Below are 19,170 nucleotides of genomic sequence, written 5' to 3' on the forward strand. Positions count from 1 at the left end.
CCCCCCCCCCCCCCCCCCCCCCAACCATGCATTGGGAAAAGAAGCAATAGCGCCACAGTCCAGTAACTGTTTCTAGATAGAACACAAATTAACTATTCAATCATTGTGGAGGCAATATCAAACATCTCTGCATCATCAAATGTTGTAGACGAGTATGCCTCATGGAAACATCAATTAAACGATTGTTTCAAAGGAAATTGTTATCTAGTAGCCTAGAAACATCTAGATTTATTTGATTTCTTGTTATTGTTGCATATCATATCTTATGTGTAAATCATTTTATGATTCACGTATATTGAAATTTGTTGAGCGTGCACATGAGATTAATTCTAATTTTATGAATGTTTTCTGTTTATAAATGCATTCTATGGAAGGAAAATACAAAATAGGTATGTATTTAATAAAAGTATCGTAGTTTTGTAGGTAATCTCCGTTATTTAAAAGTTATTGCTATCTGAAGCATTAGCCTATGAATCTAATGCTAAGAAACATCCTTTAGCATTCTACAGCAAAGCACCTGAGCGAGATTAATTACATCAAAAGAGTTGTCGGTTCTCTGTTTTGGAAGCACACATCAAGAAGCTACTTCATATTAAGTTCCAATCTTTCCTCGATTTACTTAGTTTACCTTAATAAGATGTTGATTCCTCCGCCCATATGCCCCTCGCAACTGCTTTCCTGACCTTAGTCCATAACATTTTAGTTCTCTTTTTACGTCCATAACTATATGCAAGTAAATTATATCATTCTTGTCAGCCAAATGTGTGACTTCTTTTACTTGGATGAGGAAATGAGCTTAGAATCAGAGTTAGAGATGAAGGTACGAGTGAATTATTGTCGTAGCTTCTAAAAAATTCTGCTAGAGCAGACATCTAGATGCTAAAACATGTATCCACACGTCTCCAGGTTGTAAGGGATTAGATTGAGAATTCACCCTTCCTTTTTCTTCAAAAAGACAGCTTCTCATGGCATTGCCACGTTTCTCCTGAAGTGGAAGCCTTCTGCCAACGATATCAAATCTTTTCTTTTTTATCCCATGAGAAAGGAGCGATGAAAACTGACATTCTTGCCAATCAACCATCTACTATTCATTGGAGCAACAACATTCATCAAGAGCTAGAATCCAACTAAGTATAAAAAGATACCCGCTCTCTTTCCAAAGTAGCCTTAAGTAATACCCTAACAAACTCACACCAAAAAGTATAAACCCGTGGTCGCTACAAAACTATGGCACGCACTCCTGCTCAAAACAATCCTCAAAACTCAAATATTTACATCACTCAATCCCTCCTTCCTTCCTTTCTTTCGTTTATACACTTTAGTGACTTGGGTCTATTTAGCATTTTCAAAGCGCAAAGCACACTTTTAGGCAGCAGGCTTTATAATTGCCTCAAGACAGAGAGGCGACAAAAAGGCATGGGTGAAACAAGGACACCTAATTAAATAACAAATAAGTATTATATAGTATTGGTAAAACAATTCCCTAGTAATTTAAATAATTGAAAAAAATAAAGAAATAAGCATTTAGATACATACTAAGAAATAGTTGTTAAATACAAGATTACATAACACATTAATGAACTGAAATTGAACAAAAAATATTTGAAGTAAATAAAGTACAAGCTAAGAATTAGAATTATTAATACTTCCACATGGCAACTAAGCATGCATGTGAGTGCTATTACTTGCTCAACTCTAGTACTTCATGAGTGATGCATGAAAATTCTAAAAAGAGTGGTAGGCATGTGAGGTTGAAGCTTGAACACAGACAGGTTCTTCGAATTTTCTTCTCTCTTTTCTCTTCAACTTTGGTTATTCTTCTTCATCATCTTTGATTCTTGAACCCAAGAAAATCTAAGATTAATACTAATGATGAATTCTTCTTCATCTTCTTTGATTTTTTAACCCAGAAAACTCTAAAAAAAATGCTGAATACTATGCGTTCCCCTTCATGCATGGTGAAACTGCAGAAAGGGGACCAAATGCGCTGCCAGGCTAGCGCGTCGTTGAAGGAGCTCGCCTTGGCTGCCTTCATGGCGCAATGACCCCTGGTTGCCTCGCCTCTCACCATAGGCAGGCGCCTGGGGTCGCCTTGAGAACACTGGGTCTATCACAATGTTCTGTTTATTTTTGTTGAAGCGAGCTTTCTTATTGTCCTACATCCATCTTCTTGCATTCCGGTAGAATATCTGGTTCTTAGGACATTCTCAATCACAATGTACACCCAATCCTGCAGCTTCCATTTCAATCTGAGGGAGAAGTTCTCTTCTTTTCCTCTGCCTTTATCTTTACCTCACTACTCGAAGTCCTCATACTAAACTTCTTATTTTCAAAAAAGAAAAAGGATTTGTTTCATATCCTACTATGGTAATACTCCGTAGAATCTTTTACCATAATTAGAAATGATTTAGGGGAAGAGAGAGAGCATCTATTGCTTCATTGGCCAAAGAATGTGGTACATTTTCATGGAAGGCATGAAAAGTTGTTTCCTTTTCCTGAAAAAGAAGAAAAGAAAGAAACTTCAGAGTTGGTTTCCCCAGATCATAACATTTACAAGATATATCTAACCATTTTAGCCTTTAAACTTATAGATTTATATTTCAGAGTACGGCACTTTATCTTAATTAAACTTGTGCAACCCAAATTAGGATTATTACATTTCACATTCATATGTTCATATCCGTATATGCTTACCAGCAGATATTCTTTGATATGCACTGCACTTGCTACCATAATTGCCTAATCTATATGCATGCTGATGAGTTCAGAGTTTCTGGCTTTCTGCAGCTTCGTCTTAACAGCAATGGCCATATCATTGGCACTGAATATCTGTCTGACCTCGTGGAGAAGGAACACGCTGATCACAAGCATGGTACTGCCTTTTTTCCATTGTCTACACAATAATTTGTCTCTGAAGTTTATTATTTTCTTATATTTTTTATGGGAAACTTTAATATAGGGAAAAAAAACATTTTTTACCTTTGAACTTGTCTAGTTGTATCCAAAAGTTTTCATTTTCATCAAATTGCAATTCAAACTTAAATAAGTGTTGTAATCTTAGCCTTAAACTTGAAAAGGGATCCAATCAATGGGACATCGTTCCCATGACCTCCTTGTTGAATCAAATAGGTCAATCAGTGTACCCAATTCCTGTTGAAACATTGGGCATGAATCCAACGACCTCTTTGTTGAAACAATTTTGCTCAATTTTGAACTTAGTTGAACTTCAAGACACGTGTTTTCTATGCAAGCCCAAGAGGCATCATAGACAAGGAATTTTGGTGTGCAACAATTCTTTATGTCAAGCACTCCTACTTAGGTGATTGCTTTGGGTGCCTCTAGCTATATATCATCACCTTTTGTTAGCCTTAGTAAATAAAGATAACCTTCTGCTTTTCTCAGAGTACATTTGATTTTACTAAGACATCTTGTCTCATTGATTCTCTCTTTAAAATAACAACGAACCTGTAATTAACTTGATGAAATTTTTATAACATCTATTTTCTTAATCGCATATTCCCCATTTTGAATATTATACTTCTAAGAGAATCTTGAGCTCAATGTTCTGAACATGTGACTTTTCCCCTTCAGATAGATGTATACTTATGATGCTAAGCTCCACTATTTCATGAGATGTTGATAGACCTCCTATTTAATATGTACACAAGACAAGGCACGTAAGGTGTGAGGGTGGGGAATAATTTGGGTGAAATTTGATTAGTAGTGGGCTCTGGAGATTTTTTTTTTCTGAATGCCCGTGTATATAGTTTGTTAGCAAAGGCTGGTAGGGTATCTTTTTTGCTTGACAATTGTGAAGATGGTATTGGGAGAGAAGAGGACCTTTCTAATTCTTCCCTTGGCACTAGACCCTTCTTGATAAAACAAATTCTAGCTCTTATCAATAATGGTATTAGAGCAGGTTCATGCCTGGGAATGGCTACGTGAATGGAAGTGAGGATGTAGACTCAGAAGGAAGGATGACAGAGTTTCGGGATGTAGAGAAGGAGACTAGTTTGGTTCTAGAGACAATGAAGTTGGACATTGAGTGAGCGGTGGTGAGCAATGTGGCTAAGGCTATCAAGAAGGGATGCACGAGGTATCAAGTCAGTTGGAAGGATTGAAGTTGACAGAAGCAGTTATTGCTTCCAGCGGCAAAGGGCTGGGAAAAAAATAAAGGAGCTAATGACATTAACAGTTGATTTAGGGGGAAATAGTGGAGAAACAAACTTGGTTAAGGCATTGACACCCCTGTTTGATATGCGATTGAGGAAGCTTGAGATTCTAGTTTTTGAAGGTGTAAATCCCTATGGCTGGCTTCATTAAGTTGAGCAATATTTTGTTAATCGATTGTCGGAGTTAGAGAAATTGGATGCAACATTGTTGTGCTTGGATGGAGTGGCGTTGCATTGGCACAATTGTGCAGAACGACAGCGTCGGATCGAAAGTTGGGTGGAATTCTGACAATTAATTTTATGATAATTCTTGCTTACAAACAAGATACATTGCACAAATGTTTTTCCGCTTTGAAACAGGAAAATTACCATGAAGGAATATCGTGAGAAATTCGAGGAGTGCTCAACATCGTTGGCCTCGTTGGATGACGATGCCATGAGGGGAAATTCATTGATGACTTGCACAAGGATATCAAAGTAGAGATGCAGATTGGGCTGGGCTGACATTCCAAATGGAGATGACCTAGAAAATTGATGATAAACTGTTCCATCAGGAAGAGGAGAGTTGCCTTGAATCCAAAGTGTGGAAGCCCAAGCCCAGCTGTTAATGTGAAGCCAATTACATATGGGGCTGGTTCTACAGCACATACAATTTTTGTTAACCCTAGCTGCCTAGGTGTCGGATTTAAACGGGAAGGGATAGGAAAATCCAAAACACCATCATTTAAATGAGGTTAGGGTCATAAAGAACACAGAAGGTTTAGGGAACTATAGGGTCTAAAGATGTGGTGGTATTGACTTGACAGTGAAGCAACACGATTTTATTTCCTCATCCTTGGTGGAGGACTTGAAATTGCCCATCAGTGAAACAGAGGGTTATAGTCTGATGCTTGGAATCTGAGCTTCCATGCATGGAATAGAGACCTGTAAGCCGGTTGTGTTGACGATGGGGGGAAGTAATGATAGTGCAAGATTTTTTGCCGAATACTTTTAGTAAGTGCCTTTTTTTTTTGTGCACACAGTGGCTCATTACTTTGGGGGATATCTCAACGAATCATCAAAATCTGGAGTCGCTATTCACACCAGGTAAATCTATAACATCCTTCTCAAAGGCGATCCCACATTGGTGCATTACCAAGTAACATTGAAATCCTTGTTGAAATCGTGGAAATAAAAGAAACAGGGGTTCCTTGTTGAGTTAAATGTGCTAAAGAAGTCTAATCAACAACACATGACTACTGTGGCAAATGGTAAGCAAAGGGAGGCTGCGTTTGAGGTTAGAGATTGGGTGTATTTGAAGTTATGAATCTGTATTAGACAAGGAACTTTGATAAAGTCTATTAATGTCAAACTAGCCCCAAGGTAGGTATGTTGGAACATTTCGAATAGTAGGGAGAGTGGATTCGGTGGCTTATAATTTATCTCTGCCTGAAGGATTAAAGGGTACACTCAGTATTTCATATTTCTCAATTGTGAAAGGCTGTGTGGCACACTATTTCAGTGATACTTTCCCCCCCAACATAACTCCTTATTTATTGATTCAAGTTTAGCCTTCTGAATTGTTGGGTTGTGGCAGTTGACCAAAGATGCTTCCATCTTGAAGTGTTAATTTGTTGGGCAGAAGCTGATGTCACCGAGGCTACATGGGAGGATGCTACTCACATTGCATCTCAATTTCCAGATTTCCACCTTGAGGACAAGGTGGTTCTTTGGGGCTCAAGTAGCGATAAACCTCTTATTATGTATAGAAGAGAAGACACGTGAGGAGAGAGGGTGGGCCATAATTTGGGTTAAAGTTGGTTAGGAGTGGGCCTGGGAGGATGTTTGTGTGAATGGGTGTATATATAGTTTGTTAGCAAGGGCTGGTAGGGTTTCTTTTTGTTTTGGCATTTGTGGTTGACTGTATTGGGAGAGAAGGTGAAGCTCTCTAATTCTTCCCTTGCCACTATACCCTTGTTGATGAACAAGCTCCAGCTCTTATCAAATGTCTAGTTCTGGCCTCGTAAAAAGCCTTAAGCTGTTGTATAATTGAATTGTGAATTAGGTGGTTATAGAATGGGGTCCATTTACTTCTCACTCTTTGTATCAAAATAGAGCTAACTTTAAATAATTTTTTGACAGATCATGATAAGGAGAAAGATCATCCTCATATACATGGCTTTGATCAAGCTGCTGAAGCTTTGGTAAAAAAGGTTAAACAAGCAATAGCAGAAGGAGAAGGCTGTCGGGTAGTCCATATGGAAAATTCATGTAATATTATTTACCTGCTGGTTCGTAGATAAAAGACAAATGCAATCTCTTTTGCAGGTTTATGGGGTTCTAGATGTTCAGAGGGTTGCTGGGAACTTCCACATTTCAGTTCATGGCTTGAACATTTTTGTGGCCCAATTGGTTAGTTCACTGTAATTCATTTGTTTGGTATCGTTTCTTTGCCCTGATAATGATCTCCCTCCAATATTTATTGACATGGTTCATGCCGTAGAAATTGACACTACTTTGGGAGTCTTATTCTAATTCATGATGGGTTTCCTTTTATTTCTTCCTCTTTCTCGTGATGTCTTTCTGTGAAGCTTGTTCCTTCCAGTGGTTTGTTTGATTTTTCTCTGCTGTTTTTGCAGATTTTTGATGGGTCTAAACATGTGAATGTCAGTCACATGATTCACGATTTGTCTTTCGGTCCAAAATACCCTGGAATTCACAACCCTCTTGATGGTACAGTTCGAATTTTACATGACACAAGTGGGACCTTTAAATATTATATAAAGGTAGAAATCCATGTTCCGCCTTAAGATACATGTGCATAATTTTTTATTTCATAGTTTGCATGATGATTTAATATATTTTACTACACATTCCGAAATTGGAGGTGAGGGGCTCTCTCCCCGCCCCTTAACTCTCTCCCTCTCCCTCTCCCTCTCATGTTAAGGGAAACAGAAATCTATTTTCCATGGTAAGCAAAATATGTTATTACCCGTGTGCTTGTATTGCAGTCTGAACTGATTTGTAAATCAGGAAATCGTACTAAATGACATCTGAGAGAAATTAGATGGTAAAATTATTTTTTGAAAATATAGGATCCTTGTACTGGACGTGAATCTGGCTGGCTGGTCTTTGTTCCAATTAGGAAGCATTTTTTACTCGTACCGTCTACTTCCTCTTTCATTAGCTATTATCGGTTTACGATAAACGAGTGGATACTGGATTTAACCATGTTACATTTTTTTTTTCCATGTTTCATTGCAGATTGTTCCAACTGAATATAGATATATCTCAAAAGATGTGTTGCCTACCAATCAGTTTTCAGTCACTGAATATTTCTCGCCTATGACCAACTCTGAAAGAGCATGGCCAGGTTGGTTAATGCAGTTTGGTATTCTTCCCTAATTTCCTTTGGCCTCTCTTTTATGATATATATTATTTTACTATCAGGAACGGTATGCTTCTTTACCATATGAGGAATAGGCTATAGAAAACGTATATATAGACAGAGACTAAGACTCCTTAAAAGGCCAGGTTGGAACTTACCATCTTTTTTAATGATTTGCAGCTGTTTACTTCTTATATGATCTGTCACCAATCACTGTGACCATCAAAGAAGAAAGACGAAGTTTTCTCCACTTCATAACTCGGCTTTGTGCTGTGTTAGGAGGCACCTTTGCGGTGACAGGTTCGAGAAATTATTGATGTCGTTTTGTAGTTGATTTTGGAATCATGTTAACCAAAATAACCAAAAGTAGTAGACCATATGATTCTGGGTCATTTGAGTTCTTAGCTTCAAAAAATGACAGGAATGCTAGATCGCTGGATGTTTCGGTTTCTTGAGGCTCTGACAAAACCAAAAAGAAGAAGTGGGTTGCATTAAAAGATTGGTCCATGAATACTACATTGGTTCATTGGCAGAAGAAACTGAATGTGGAAGTTTATAAGGCGACGGCTGCTGCTTTGGTGGAAACTAACTCTGGGAGGGTGCTTGGAACTGAAGTGCTTTGATCTTTCTCCTAAAATTTTCCCCCACTTCCTCTATGGTCGTGAGTAAATTAGTAAGGGGGGGTTGCCTCTTTTCTTGTCTCTTCTCTTCTCTTCTCTTCTCTGGAACGACACGGGGATATATGAAGGAATTATAGTAATATTACTCTGATTATTCCTAGCAGTCTTCATCTGTTATTTGCTTCATTCTCAACCCACAACCTTACTCATTTTTATTATAATGCCAATGATTCCTGATGGGTCGGTCTATTTAAAGCCTTTTCGCTCTCATCTTTTTTTTTTTTTCTATGATTTTTTGCTGCCTTTATTATTTTTTTTTTCTAAACTAAATTATAGAAAATGTTCCTGAAATATTCTTACTATTAGCTTATTGAAACTCTTCTCTATTGATGAAAAATAACTAAGGTTGTTATATCTATCTATATATATATATATACACACATATGTATGTATATATCTGTGTATGTATGTGTATCTACACACACATATATATATTAATTGTCCACTTTATAAGTTAAAAAGTTGAAAATAAAATAAATTAAAATGTGTATAAAGAATACATGGCTGCCACCCATTTTTGAAGGTACGGTTTATAATTATTTGATTTTTAGTTTTTAGTTTTTCTAATAAGTTAAAAGGTATTATTAAACTTTTTAGAATATTTTCGATACAGAAATATTATCTAAAACAAAAGTCCGATTTCATATTGAGCAAGAATAAATTGTGGGATTCAATGTGGAATTAGCTGAAAGTTCGTTCTTGGCTCTCGATCATTCCCAAACAAAACCTTAAATTTTACAACCTTTTGCAAGAAAATGTAATTCAGGTAAAAGGAAGCATCGTCACAACATACAAAATTTGACAATCTGAGTTTGAAATGACTACGCATTCTTGTACATTCTCAAAGGCGATTTGAACAATCTCTATCAAACAAAAAATAAAATAAAATAAAAAGAAAATAAAAGAGCAAAATTTATAATGATATGTCATACACAAGTCTAATACATTAACCTTATTTAGACACGACACTCGGGAACCAATCTATTGTTGTATTAAAGGGGAGAAATATGCCGCCGAAGAATCTGACCTTCATTCGCAGGACAAAAACTGATGTCGCTCGGGCTAGAATGTTGAAATGGTGGGACAATTACATGAAGTCGTACTCGTCGATATCATCAAATGAATTGACAATCATGTCATCAACTGCCTTTTCAACATGGAGCTGCTTCTTCTTCACAGCTGCAGAAGTTCCACACAAGAGGGAAAAATGAAACAGTTCAAATACACAAACATCACATTCATTTGGTCTGGTAGGATTGAAATAGTTCAGAAGAAAAAAAAAAAGGACGATAAGGGGATTATAAATGTAAACACCTACCCGTTTTCTTTTTACTGGTATCCTTCTCCGCCTTTAGTTTTTCATTGGCAAGTGCAGTGACAGAAGAGGCAACTTCTTTCGCATCCGCTGCTTTCAAAGAGGTCATCGATAGTCTAATGACGTCTTTGAGCAGATTAATATAATGGAAACTTTTCTGCAACAATAATTTTTTGGGGGAAACTCGTGAGAATAAGCTATGCTCATACATTGATGGGCAGAAACAATGATAGAGGTAAATTGTATAAACCTCATAGGGGCGAAGTTTATGAGAGATCAGCTCTGCATATTCCAAGAAGTCACTATCTGATTTTGGAATGAAATTATCAAGAGTCTTCTCATCACCACTCTTTTTAAACAAATCGGTAGTGGACTTATAATCTGCTTCTTCCACTAACCTGCCAGCCACAATTTGGAAACAAAAAACAAAGCCCCAGCACGTGATTAAGATCTTATATAAAGTATACCCCTAGTTCCAGCCAAAGACAAATAGAAGCTCTTTGTATTTTTTTAACAGAAAAACTTACTTTCATGAGAAAAAATGAAAGAATATACGGGCATCTAGAAAAGAAGAGGCCCACAAAAAGGAGCCACAGTACAAAAAAAGGGCTTCCCGTCAAGAGAAATAAAACCAAGTAAATAATTAAAAAAGAGACTAAAAATATAGGCTCAAAGAGAAACAAAAAATATAACAAGGAACCAAACATCGCTGAAGGAACTCTAGTGCCCTCTAATGATTTTGTTGTTTCATTCCCCCACAAAATAGCACATACCCCATGGAAAGGGCTTAGGTTAAATCTCAGAGCCCTTCATAAAGTCCCCGTATCTTAGAGACCGTCATAAGAGCCATGTAATTTAGAGCCCTTCATAAGGGCCACATATTTCAAAGTCCATCATAAGGGCCATGTATCTCAAAGTGCAACATAAGGGTCTTGTACTTAAAGCCTGTTACAAGGGCCAAGTAAACTAAAGCTTACTTTAGAGCCTAATAAGTATACGCTCCTAGAGTGGAAGTGTATAGAAGAATGTATGCATAAGCCTTATACAACAAGAATAGACAAGAGCCAAGTTATTGGCCAAGGATTATAGTTGAACACATTGCCTAAGTATATGTTATAAAGTATAAGTACGACGAAAACCTACATTGTTTATTGAGTATTTATCTCGTTCCATGTTATTTTATTTTTTCTCAAATGGAGTGTAGACCACGCAGCTGCAGAAAATGCCCTTCAGATCAAGTCGTCTTCCTTGACATTTTTTTATTATTTTAAATGCTACTTTTCAAAACTTACATATTTTTTGTAAGTCATTTTGACTTGCCTCAGCGGGTATCACCTTCAAATTTCTTTTATGTCAGTTAATTTTAAATTCCTTGTCTCCCGTTCTCCATCACCTTATCTAAAAAGACCAAATCTAGGTGATGGTAGGCTTTCTCCCGGTCGATCTTAAAGATGACCTTTCTTTTGAGCTCTATAATCCTCACTGCCCTGTTCTAAGATATACCTGCCAGCAAGAAAGACCCTCTAATGTGGGAGATCGTTGAGGCAGGGACCTTTGTAAGCTTGTTAGCAAGGATCTTGGATATAAGATTACGCTTTTTAGCAAGGATCTTGGAGATAATCTTATACACACAGGTAATAAGACTAGTCTAAAGTCCTTAACCTTTGTTGCCTTATCAGGATAAGGCAACAAAGGTTTTGTTGAAGTAGAATTTGTTAACGAATTTCCAAAGATCCTTCCTATCTCCCAATTGTCTTGGAAGAAGCCTAAGAAAAACCACCCAAAACCACCCTTTTAACCTTCTCCAAGGATAAGGGCGTCTGCAATCCATCCTCCACATGCAAGTAAGGACCAACTAACAACTCATATAGAGCGAAATAATGGAGAATTGTCCTCAACCTCATAGTCCACAGTTAACAAACTTCCTCCTGACTCCTTAATAGCACAAAGGGCAGTATAGGTTCCAAAAGGGGCAATATAGGCCACATTGCACTTAAAAGATGCCCAACATTTTGGATTATATGAAGGAATAAAGCTAACTTGCAAATGTCAAGACCGAGAAAGAATCGACATAAACATATATCAGAGCGAGGTGACTCCTCACAAGGCATTTTTTTAAATGGCTATAGAATACAAAAGGGAAATGGTAGGTTCTATTTAGGCCAAACATACACCAAAAGGGAACTCTAGAACCATCTTGCTCAAAAGACATAATAAGAAACAAGAAAACCAAAAGACAATTAGATACCACCTATGGGTTTCCCTGATCCAAATCCAACCATAGGAGTGAATCCCTATCCAAAAATTAAGTAAACAAATGTGCCCTTGTAATTACTTGGTACCACCGAGTCTTAAGTTTCAAAGGGAAACTACCATAAGCATATAAAAAGTGGGCAATATTTTCACAACCCAAATTTCCAATCCTATACCATCCTTATCACACCAAATGCAACTTCTTCCATAAGAAATCTCTCATAGTTCTTTATAACTTCTCCTAAATCAGTATGAAGTAAATCAAACGCTCATAATCAACCTAGATCGTAAAGAGCATAACATTCATAATTCAAAGATTTATATTCAATGAGAAGTCCCAAGTATTGGACCATTATTTATGCTTTAAAAAAGGGGCCATTAATTATTAAACCAGTCATCTAGTTCTGTTTGATGACACTTGCACAAAATGTAGACAGAACAGAACAAACAAACAGTTCCCAACTTTTTCTTTAATGAGAAAATAGCTTTCCATATTCCTCCCAAAATTAACTTGAACATTTATTCCAAAAACCCGTAATTGCCCTGAATAAACATTGAAAGTGGAGATAACTCTAAAACAAATAGAATGCCTTTTCTCATTTATTGTTAACAGGAATGGTGCCTGATTTCAGAAGAGAAGTATGGAGTAAGAGATAATTCTGCGATAAAAAGAGATCTGGAATGGACAAGATAGCATAAAAAGAAAATTCAAAATAGTTGCTCCAATGTCCTACTTTCTCTACACAACATTGGTAGGAAGGATCATTCTCCCGTCACAATAAAAGAATTCATAAAATGTTTAAGTTCAAATTCCTGCTTCAATTATTTTCATTCCAGAGAACCATAAGTAGATATAAGTTGAGCTAAGAGTTCCAAAAAACCAAAGCAAACTAATATTACCTTTGTTGGCGAAGTTTCTCGGCTAATGGATCTAGAGGCTGTTCAGGTTCCACCTCGGCAGTTTTTCCTTTTTTTTCAATGGTTTTTGCAGCAGGTTTCTTTGAGGCGGCTTCTGGAGGAGGCTTAACTACTGGAGCCTGTGAGACCAAAAAGACAAGAAGAAATGGGGTAACAAATTTACAGATACATCAGGCAATGGACGAGCTACTCAAGCTAAAGAGTTAGAGATTTATTAGATATTACATGCTCTGAACCATTCATCTTCTCAAAACCATGTACTGATGCCAACCCCAACCTTAACAAAAATGTAGTTTCTACATGAGCTCCACAAACTTTCAAAATAAAGGAAAAGGGACTTCCGTTTCCGCCAGTTTTAGGAATATTAAAAAAGCTTCCTACAACTACTAATGATTTCTACCCTTAGAATGAACAATTCACCACAATATTAAAACATTGGAGTGGTTTAGACCCTTAGCAGTCTGTAGTGATCAGTAAGAATCACCCAAATTCTCCTTCGGCATTATCTTCAGTCTTAACATCAATACTAAATGAAACAAACATCATTAGCAAGAAAATCAATAAATTCTCACCGGTGCAGGTTCATCATCATCCTCCCAAGATTCCTTCACATCATCGTCATCCACATCCTCATCATCCCATTTATTCTTCGGCTGCTCCTTCTGGAGTGGGGTTATGTTTTCATCCTCTAAAAGAAAACATATACATATGTAAGCAAACCCACCTAGATGATTAAACTTAGAGTCACAAAATTAAGAGCAAGAATAAATATGGAACTACATATGACTATACCATATGTACGCTTTTATGCCTCAATGATCAGGTAAACAACGTACACAGAAACTCGAGAAAGAAAGCTAAATTTGCTATAGGTATCTCCATTCTCAAGCTAAGAAAAAGTTATTCAATGCCTGAGCAGAACAGCTAATTAAACTGTAAAATATTTTCCAATATCGTGGAAGATTATAACAAGTCATGAGACACAACGGGCTACGTTAAGAATAGAGAACTTCTTTCCACAGAATGCAAAAACCAACACCATGTCTTGTCCTCAAAAATCATATTATACATCGGTTAAATTGCAAACTCGATCCCTATGGTAATTGAGTTGAAATTTAGTCCTTATGGTTTAATAAAACTCTCATAGGGACTAATTCTAACATTTAATACCATAGGGATCCAATTTGTAATTTAACATTAAACATGTTTGCTAGACTGTAGTTCAAGAATTTTTTACTTGATATTTACCGTATACTGTACACAACATTGTATTATTTGTATGACATAATGACTAAAATTTCCAAATAGGTTACATATAAAGGGATTCGATTCTTATTTTCAATCTTTAAAGACATTCAATTAAATCAGCCGTGGAGAGAAGTGGTAAGGATTTATAGTTCGTCAAAAAACTAATCGCAACTCTCCTTATCCTTTGCCACATGACAGAGTGGTTAGCTCCACACTTCTCCCACTCTCGCTCAAACTGAGTAGTTTTGATCATTATAGTGGAACCACCACAATATTCTTCCATACTGTCAAACAAGCTACTTGAAAGGAAGGCACAATAATTGCCTCCCCCCTCCAAAGTATTAAACAAATAAAATAAAAAGAAGATGAAATAATTTTAATGAAATTTTGTGTTTATTTAAAAAGATAAGAATAAAAACATAGCAATAGGGCAATTCATTTATCATGTTTTGGGAAGCAGAGTCATTTGAGATACTACTAGACAAGAAAATGCAATACTACAAATTTTAACAACCTTAGGAACCAAAAAATACAATATCAACAGAATACAGTGGAGATGAATACGAAGCACTCTTTAATTAAAGAAATTACGCATGCATATCCCTTCAGAAAGAGGCACACCATATTCATTGGAGTTATAAAATCAGGCACTAATGCAAAATGAACACATCTAAAAAATGCACTGATGTACAGCACATCATCTGGATCCTTCGATATTTTCATTAAGATGACTTTTTCTTGAACTCCAGATGTGTTGGGGCATATAGAACAATAAGAACTGATAAAGTAATGATACGTGATGTTTGAAAGCATTTACATCCGTTCAGTTAAGTGTTTTTGCAATGAATGACCAAGACCTAACTTCAAAACACATCCACAACTATGGATTGTCTTGTCCTGTAACGTCTACTCCTTTGAAGTTGAACTCAAAATTAGATCTATTCCTCGGCTCCTTTGCTAATAAAACATGAACTCTCGTGCCACTATCTACAGTCTCTCAAACCACAACCAGTGTTTAATAGGAAGCTTTAGAACATACACATACATCCTTTTATTATTTATTTGTAGTGTCCTTGTCGTACTTAAGTCCTGCACTATTAAGCTTATTCTCATCCATTCCATACTCATTTTCAAGTGTTGTGTTATTTTATGTACTAATAATAGGCTACATATAATATATAATGATGATGATGATAATAATAATAATCAGAGGTAAATTATTGATGGAATGACCAACATATATCCATATACAACATTTTTTGTATAGAGACTCGTTACTTATTCAATCAGCAAAGGTGAACAATGATGGACTAAAACGTAAACCATATAGCATTACCCCAGTCATCCATTGACTTGTATCCCTTTTTACTCAAAAAACACTAGAAATTCAACTCTGTCCAGTCCAACCCTGCTCATAATACAAGAGATAGATATTAGCAAGAATAAAAAACTGAAGGTCTAGAAGAATCCAAATGTTGATAAAATGACAACCATAGAATTCAAGTAAACAAAAAGGTAGTAACTATTAATGAAAAGTTACCAAGAGTATTTGAATTTCCTTCTTTTTTTAAGAGAACTGAGCTTTCATGGAGAGTGAAAGAACGCAAAATCAAGGGAGAAGGCATACAACAAGCAAGACAGCCCAACAAAAGATGCCTCAAAGCTAATTATACAAAAAGAATAACATTGAAACTACAGGATAATAAAATATATAATAACGAATCAGCACACTTGATCTCTTTCCCGTTGAGTTAAGTTAACCTAGGGCTCAATTCAAATAGCCTCCCTTCATTTCCCTCCTCAGACCTAAAGGTCACCTCATCCGCCAAAAGAGCAGTGATGCAGGTAGGATAAGCGTGAACATTCTATTCCTACGCAATAAAATCTAGAGCAACAACAAGTAATTCAAAGAACCTCCACCAGCAGCTAGAAAATTCGGCTAAAGCAGCCAAGGAACAATTTGACAAAAAGAAGAAACTAGAAACCACACATACCAATAAATTCCTAGAACGTCAGTGCGAAAAATTAAGTAACGTATAAAGTTCGTATGAACAGACAAAAAAAAAAAAAAAAGAATTATCACCTCCAAGCGTCCGGAGGCCGATGGTCGGTCTAGAGATTGTTAGGGCAGACGAGAGGAAACGGAAGCAGTAAAGCGACCGAAAAAGGTATTCTCTGTGCAAACAAAGCAAAAGTTACTGAAATTCAAATAACCTAAAACGGCAGGCAGCAAAGAATCTGTGGCCAAAGCGGAAAAGGAAAAATGCATACCTCGGAGGAATTGAGTGATGTGAAGTGGAATTGAGCAAGGAAATGGAGAGATAAACCCTAGAAGAAGGTTGCCCCGCAGAATTGAAGAATTGGAAAATAAAGCGAAAGAGAGGAGAATCTGGAAGGTTCTCTTCTGGTGCGCGGGGGAAAGTTGGAGCTAGGGCTTGAATGGAACTTGAGCGTGAGACGGAGAGGGAGCGAGAATCTTTGAACAATTGGGCTCCTCGCATCGTACGGCGCTTTGTGAATAACGGCCTTGAGTTCGCCACCGAATCGGCCCAACTAACCCAACTGGCCCAACTAACCCAACTGACCCAACAGGCCCAACTAACCCAACTAACCCAAACATCTTGTCCAAAATAAGGTTATATAATTTGTTCTAACTAAATTAAGGTAAAAATAAAAAATAAAAATACTCTTATCCATAGTTTTAAACAAAACCGTAAATATTTGCTTCAAAAATATCTTTAATTTTACCTTTAGTATTATAGTTTAAAAAGCTATCCATAAAATTTTATAGTAACATTAATTTTCTTTACCTTTATGAAAAAATTTACTATCAATATACGAATAAAAACGGTATATCAACCCCTCCTAAATTATCTACAAACATTTTAATTTTATTTTAAAAAATTTACTTGTATTTTTTAAAGTAGTACTAACCATAAAGATTTTTTTTTTTTTTTTTAATCTTAAAGGTATTAATGAAATTTTTGTAAATTTAAGGGTATTTTTGAAACAATTTTAAAAATTCAATCGTATATTTGAAACAAAAAACTGACGGTTTTGAAAATTCAATGGTCAATCCATTTACTTCGGGCTTCTAAGAGTAAAGATTATCATGTATACCACATTTCAACATGTTTTATTCTCACTCACATGCATTCTATAAAATTTCTTAGAAGGTCACCTATCATATAACTGCTCCAAGCAAACCATGCTATGATTGATCCACCTAAAACGAAAAGTGCATCTTATTGGTATAAATAGTAACCTTCCCTCCTTTAAGTTTTTTTTAGTCATCCTATCCTCACAGTCGCTATCATTTAGATGCGGTTTCTATACATTTATATACGTCTCCTTTACTTTAGTGTCACATACTCACCAGCTTCCACCTTGGTTCGTCTCCAAGCCACATCTTACTAAGGGAGACATTGCTTTGACATCATTTGTAACTTATTACTACTCTCGTCAAGCACGTTCTCTCTAGCTAATTTTCGGAACATTAATTTAAATAAATTTACGAGAATGTTTAAAATTATATTAAATAAAAAAAAAAGCATTAAAAGTAAGTGAGGGTGCCGACAAATAGAATTGATTAAGGAAAAGAATAAGGTGTAATACGTGTAGGGGTTAGATGATGTGGGCTTAATTTAGTGATTAATTATAACTAAGCATCTCATGATAATGGAAGAATATTGCAATTGATTATAAAATGGATAATGCCTTTTTTATTTTTATATTTAATAAAAAGTTTCTTATATTTCGACTTTACAATGTTCAAGAACATTGTAGAACAAACCCATTTCAACTTTTTTTTTTTCAATTAAGAAAAAAAAAACCTTTTCTAATTTCAACTCTCATCATTCAACTTTCAAAGTGCTCCACAACTTTTCTAATTTTTTTTTATTTACCGATTTTTGGATTCTCTCTTAGTTGTTATAAAAATAAATGGAGAATTTTGCGAGAATGATGATTGAAAAAGGTGGTGAGGACAGATGCAAAAGACTTCTCTATCTCGTCCCATAAATATTTAATCTGTTTTAATAAACATCAACCTTTGCATTAAGTCTAATTACTCACGAGATGAGGAGTCACGGGATCAAAAGTCTTGCAACTGCCCAAACTCACCACGAGTAGATATTGTCCGCTTTGGCCCATTATGTATTGTTGCCAGCCTCACAATTTATGGAGAGGGTCTGACCCTACTCCGACTAGTGTCTTGCATCAGTAGATGAATGCTTATGATACCATTTGAAATGGGTCAAAGCAGACAATGTCTAGTAGTGAGCTTGAGTTGTTACAAGTTCACTTCTCATTTCATGCTACCCACAATTTTATAATTCATCGAGTGCACGTGAGCATAGTTCTTCAAGGTAAAAATGACTAGAAATTAGATGAAACTAAAATCCGAGGATAAAAAATCCATACTGAATCTCTAAACAACCAATGATGGAGTTGCAATTGTTGTTTGTGGAGGAGAGTAATATTCAAAAGTCCAAAAGGTGAAAGCTAAAAAGTTAAAACCGCGTTTGATGAACGATGTGGGAGTTTGTGGGTTATATCGTAGAACACACTCAATTAATAAATCACAATCACCGACTTCTACATATGAACACATTTTGATTCACACTTAGACCAAAAAGTTTTGCCAAAACTATTCCTATCTCTATCCAATAACATCATAAAGAAATTCGACTCGGGTAACGCCTCGACCTCTACAATTATACTTTTAAAGGTCGATACTACTGACATGTAAGGTATAAACGTCCGAAAGTTCAAGTAAACCAATCGACAAGTCTTTATCCTAATATTGCTTCTATAGTCTCGCCAACGTGAACGTCTTTCTCACGTCACTCTTGTTTAATTGTTATTAACTCGTTGAGCACGAGATGACAGAATTAATACGTCATTATAGCCATTAACGGCTATAACGAACACGTCGAGGGTGTGGGAGGGTGAACAATCACGGCAATTATGACAGCCAATGAAAAGAGGGCACGTGGGACAACCGACCAATGGCAACCGCCCCAATGAAGAAGAAGTGGGTGACAAACAATCATAAAACATTTAGGTGTGTGGTTGTTTTGAGAAAGCCAATGGATGGTCCAACTTCTTCTGTCTCTGCAAATAAATAAATAAATAAATAAAATTAAATCCTTTTCTTTTTCTTTTTTTATTCTACCAAACTTTTCCAAGAAATATGGCTTTTTTATTTCTTCTACT

At 36.2% G+C, this 19,170-nt stretch overlaps 2 protein-coding genes across 5 annotated transcripts in view; one reads left to right on the forward strand and one right to left on the reverse strand.

Annotated features, from left to right (window-relative positions):
* Positions 1-8,417, forward strand: part of LOC111430601 (endoplasmic reticulum-Golgi intermediate compartment protein 3-like) — a 12,379-nt gene extending 3,962 nt beyond the window's left edge. For all 3 annotated transcript variants that reach the window (XM_023066905.1, XM_023066916.1, XM_023066898.1), the window contains exons 6-12: positions 2,788-2,872; positions 6,294-6,400; positions 6,480-6,563; positions 6,791-6,937; positions 7,416-7,524; positions 7,720-7,839; positions 7,961-8,417. In XM_023066905.1, the coding sequence (XP_022922673.1) occupies positions 2,788-2,872; positions 6,294-6,400; positions 6,480-6,563; positions 6,791-6,937; positions 7,416-7,524; positions 7,720-7,839; positions 7,961-8,034 (726 nt within the window). In that variant the 3' untranslated portion in view covers positions 8,035-8,417. The remainder of the gene's footprint in view (positions 1-2,787; positions 2,873-6,293; positions 6,401-6,479; positions 6,564-6,790; positions 6,938-7,415; positions 7,525-7,719; positions 7,840-7,960) is intronic.
* A 515-nt stretch (positions 8,418-8,932) lies between these two features.
* LOC111464109 (eukaryotic translation initiation factor 3 subunit J-like) lies at positions 8,933-16,393 on the reverse strand. 2 transcript variants are annotated; one of them, XM_023108213.1, is made up of 8 exons: positions 16,225-16,393; positions 16,037-16,128; positions 15,290-15,361; positions 13,278-13,393; positions 12,688-12,824; positions 9,785-9,932; positions 9,538-9,691; positions 8,933-9,395 (listed from the first exon to the last, which is right to left on the reverse strand). In XM_023108213.1, the coding sequence occupies exons 3-8, from the start codon at positions 15,300-15,302 to the stop codon at positions 9,307-9,309; spliced, it is 657 nt and encodes a 218-aa protein (XP_022963981.1). In that variant the 5' UTR covers positions 15,303-15,361; positions 16,037-16,128; positions 16,225-16,393; the 3' UTR covers positions 8,933-9,306. The 2 variants fall into 2 exon arrangements, with proteins under 2 accessions (XP_022963981.1, XP_022963973.1); XM_023108205.1 differs by having other exon boundaries at positions 8,933-9,398.
* Positions 16,394-19,170: the final 2,777 nt, after the last annotated feature.

Source organism: Cucurbita moschata, unplaced genomic scaffold (genome assembly GCF_002738365.1).
Source record: "Cucurbita moschata cultivar Rifu unplaced genomic scaffold, Cmos_1.0 Cmo_Scf00002, whole genome shotgun sequence".
In the NCBI taxonomy this organism is placed as follows: Eukaryota; Viridiplantae; Streptophyta; class Magnoliopsida; order Cucurbitales; family Cucurbitaceae; genus Cucurbita; species Cucurbita moschata.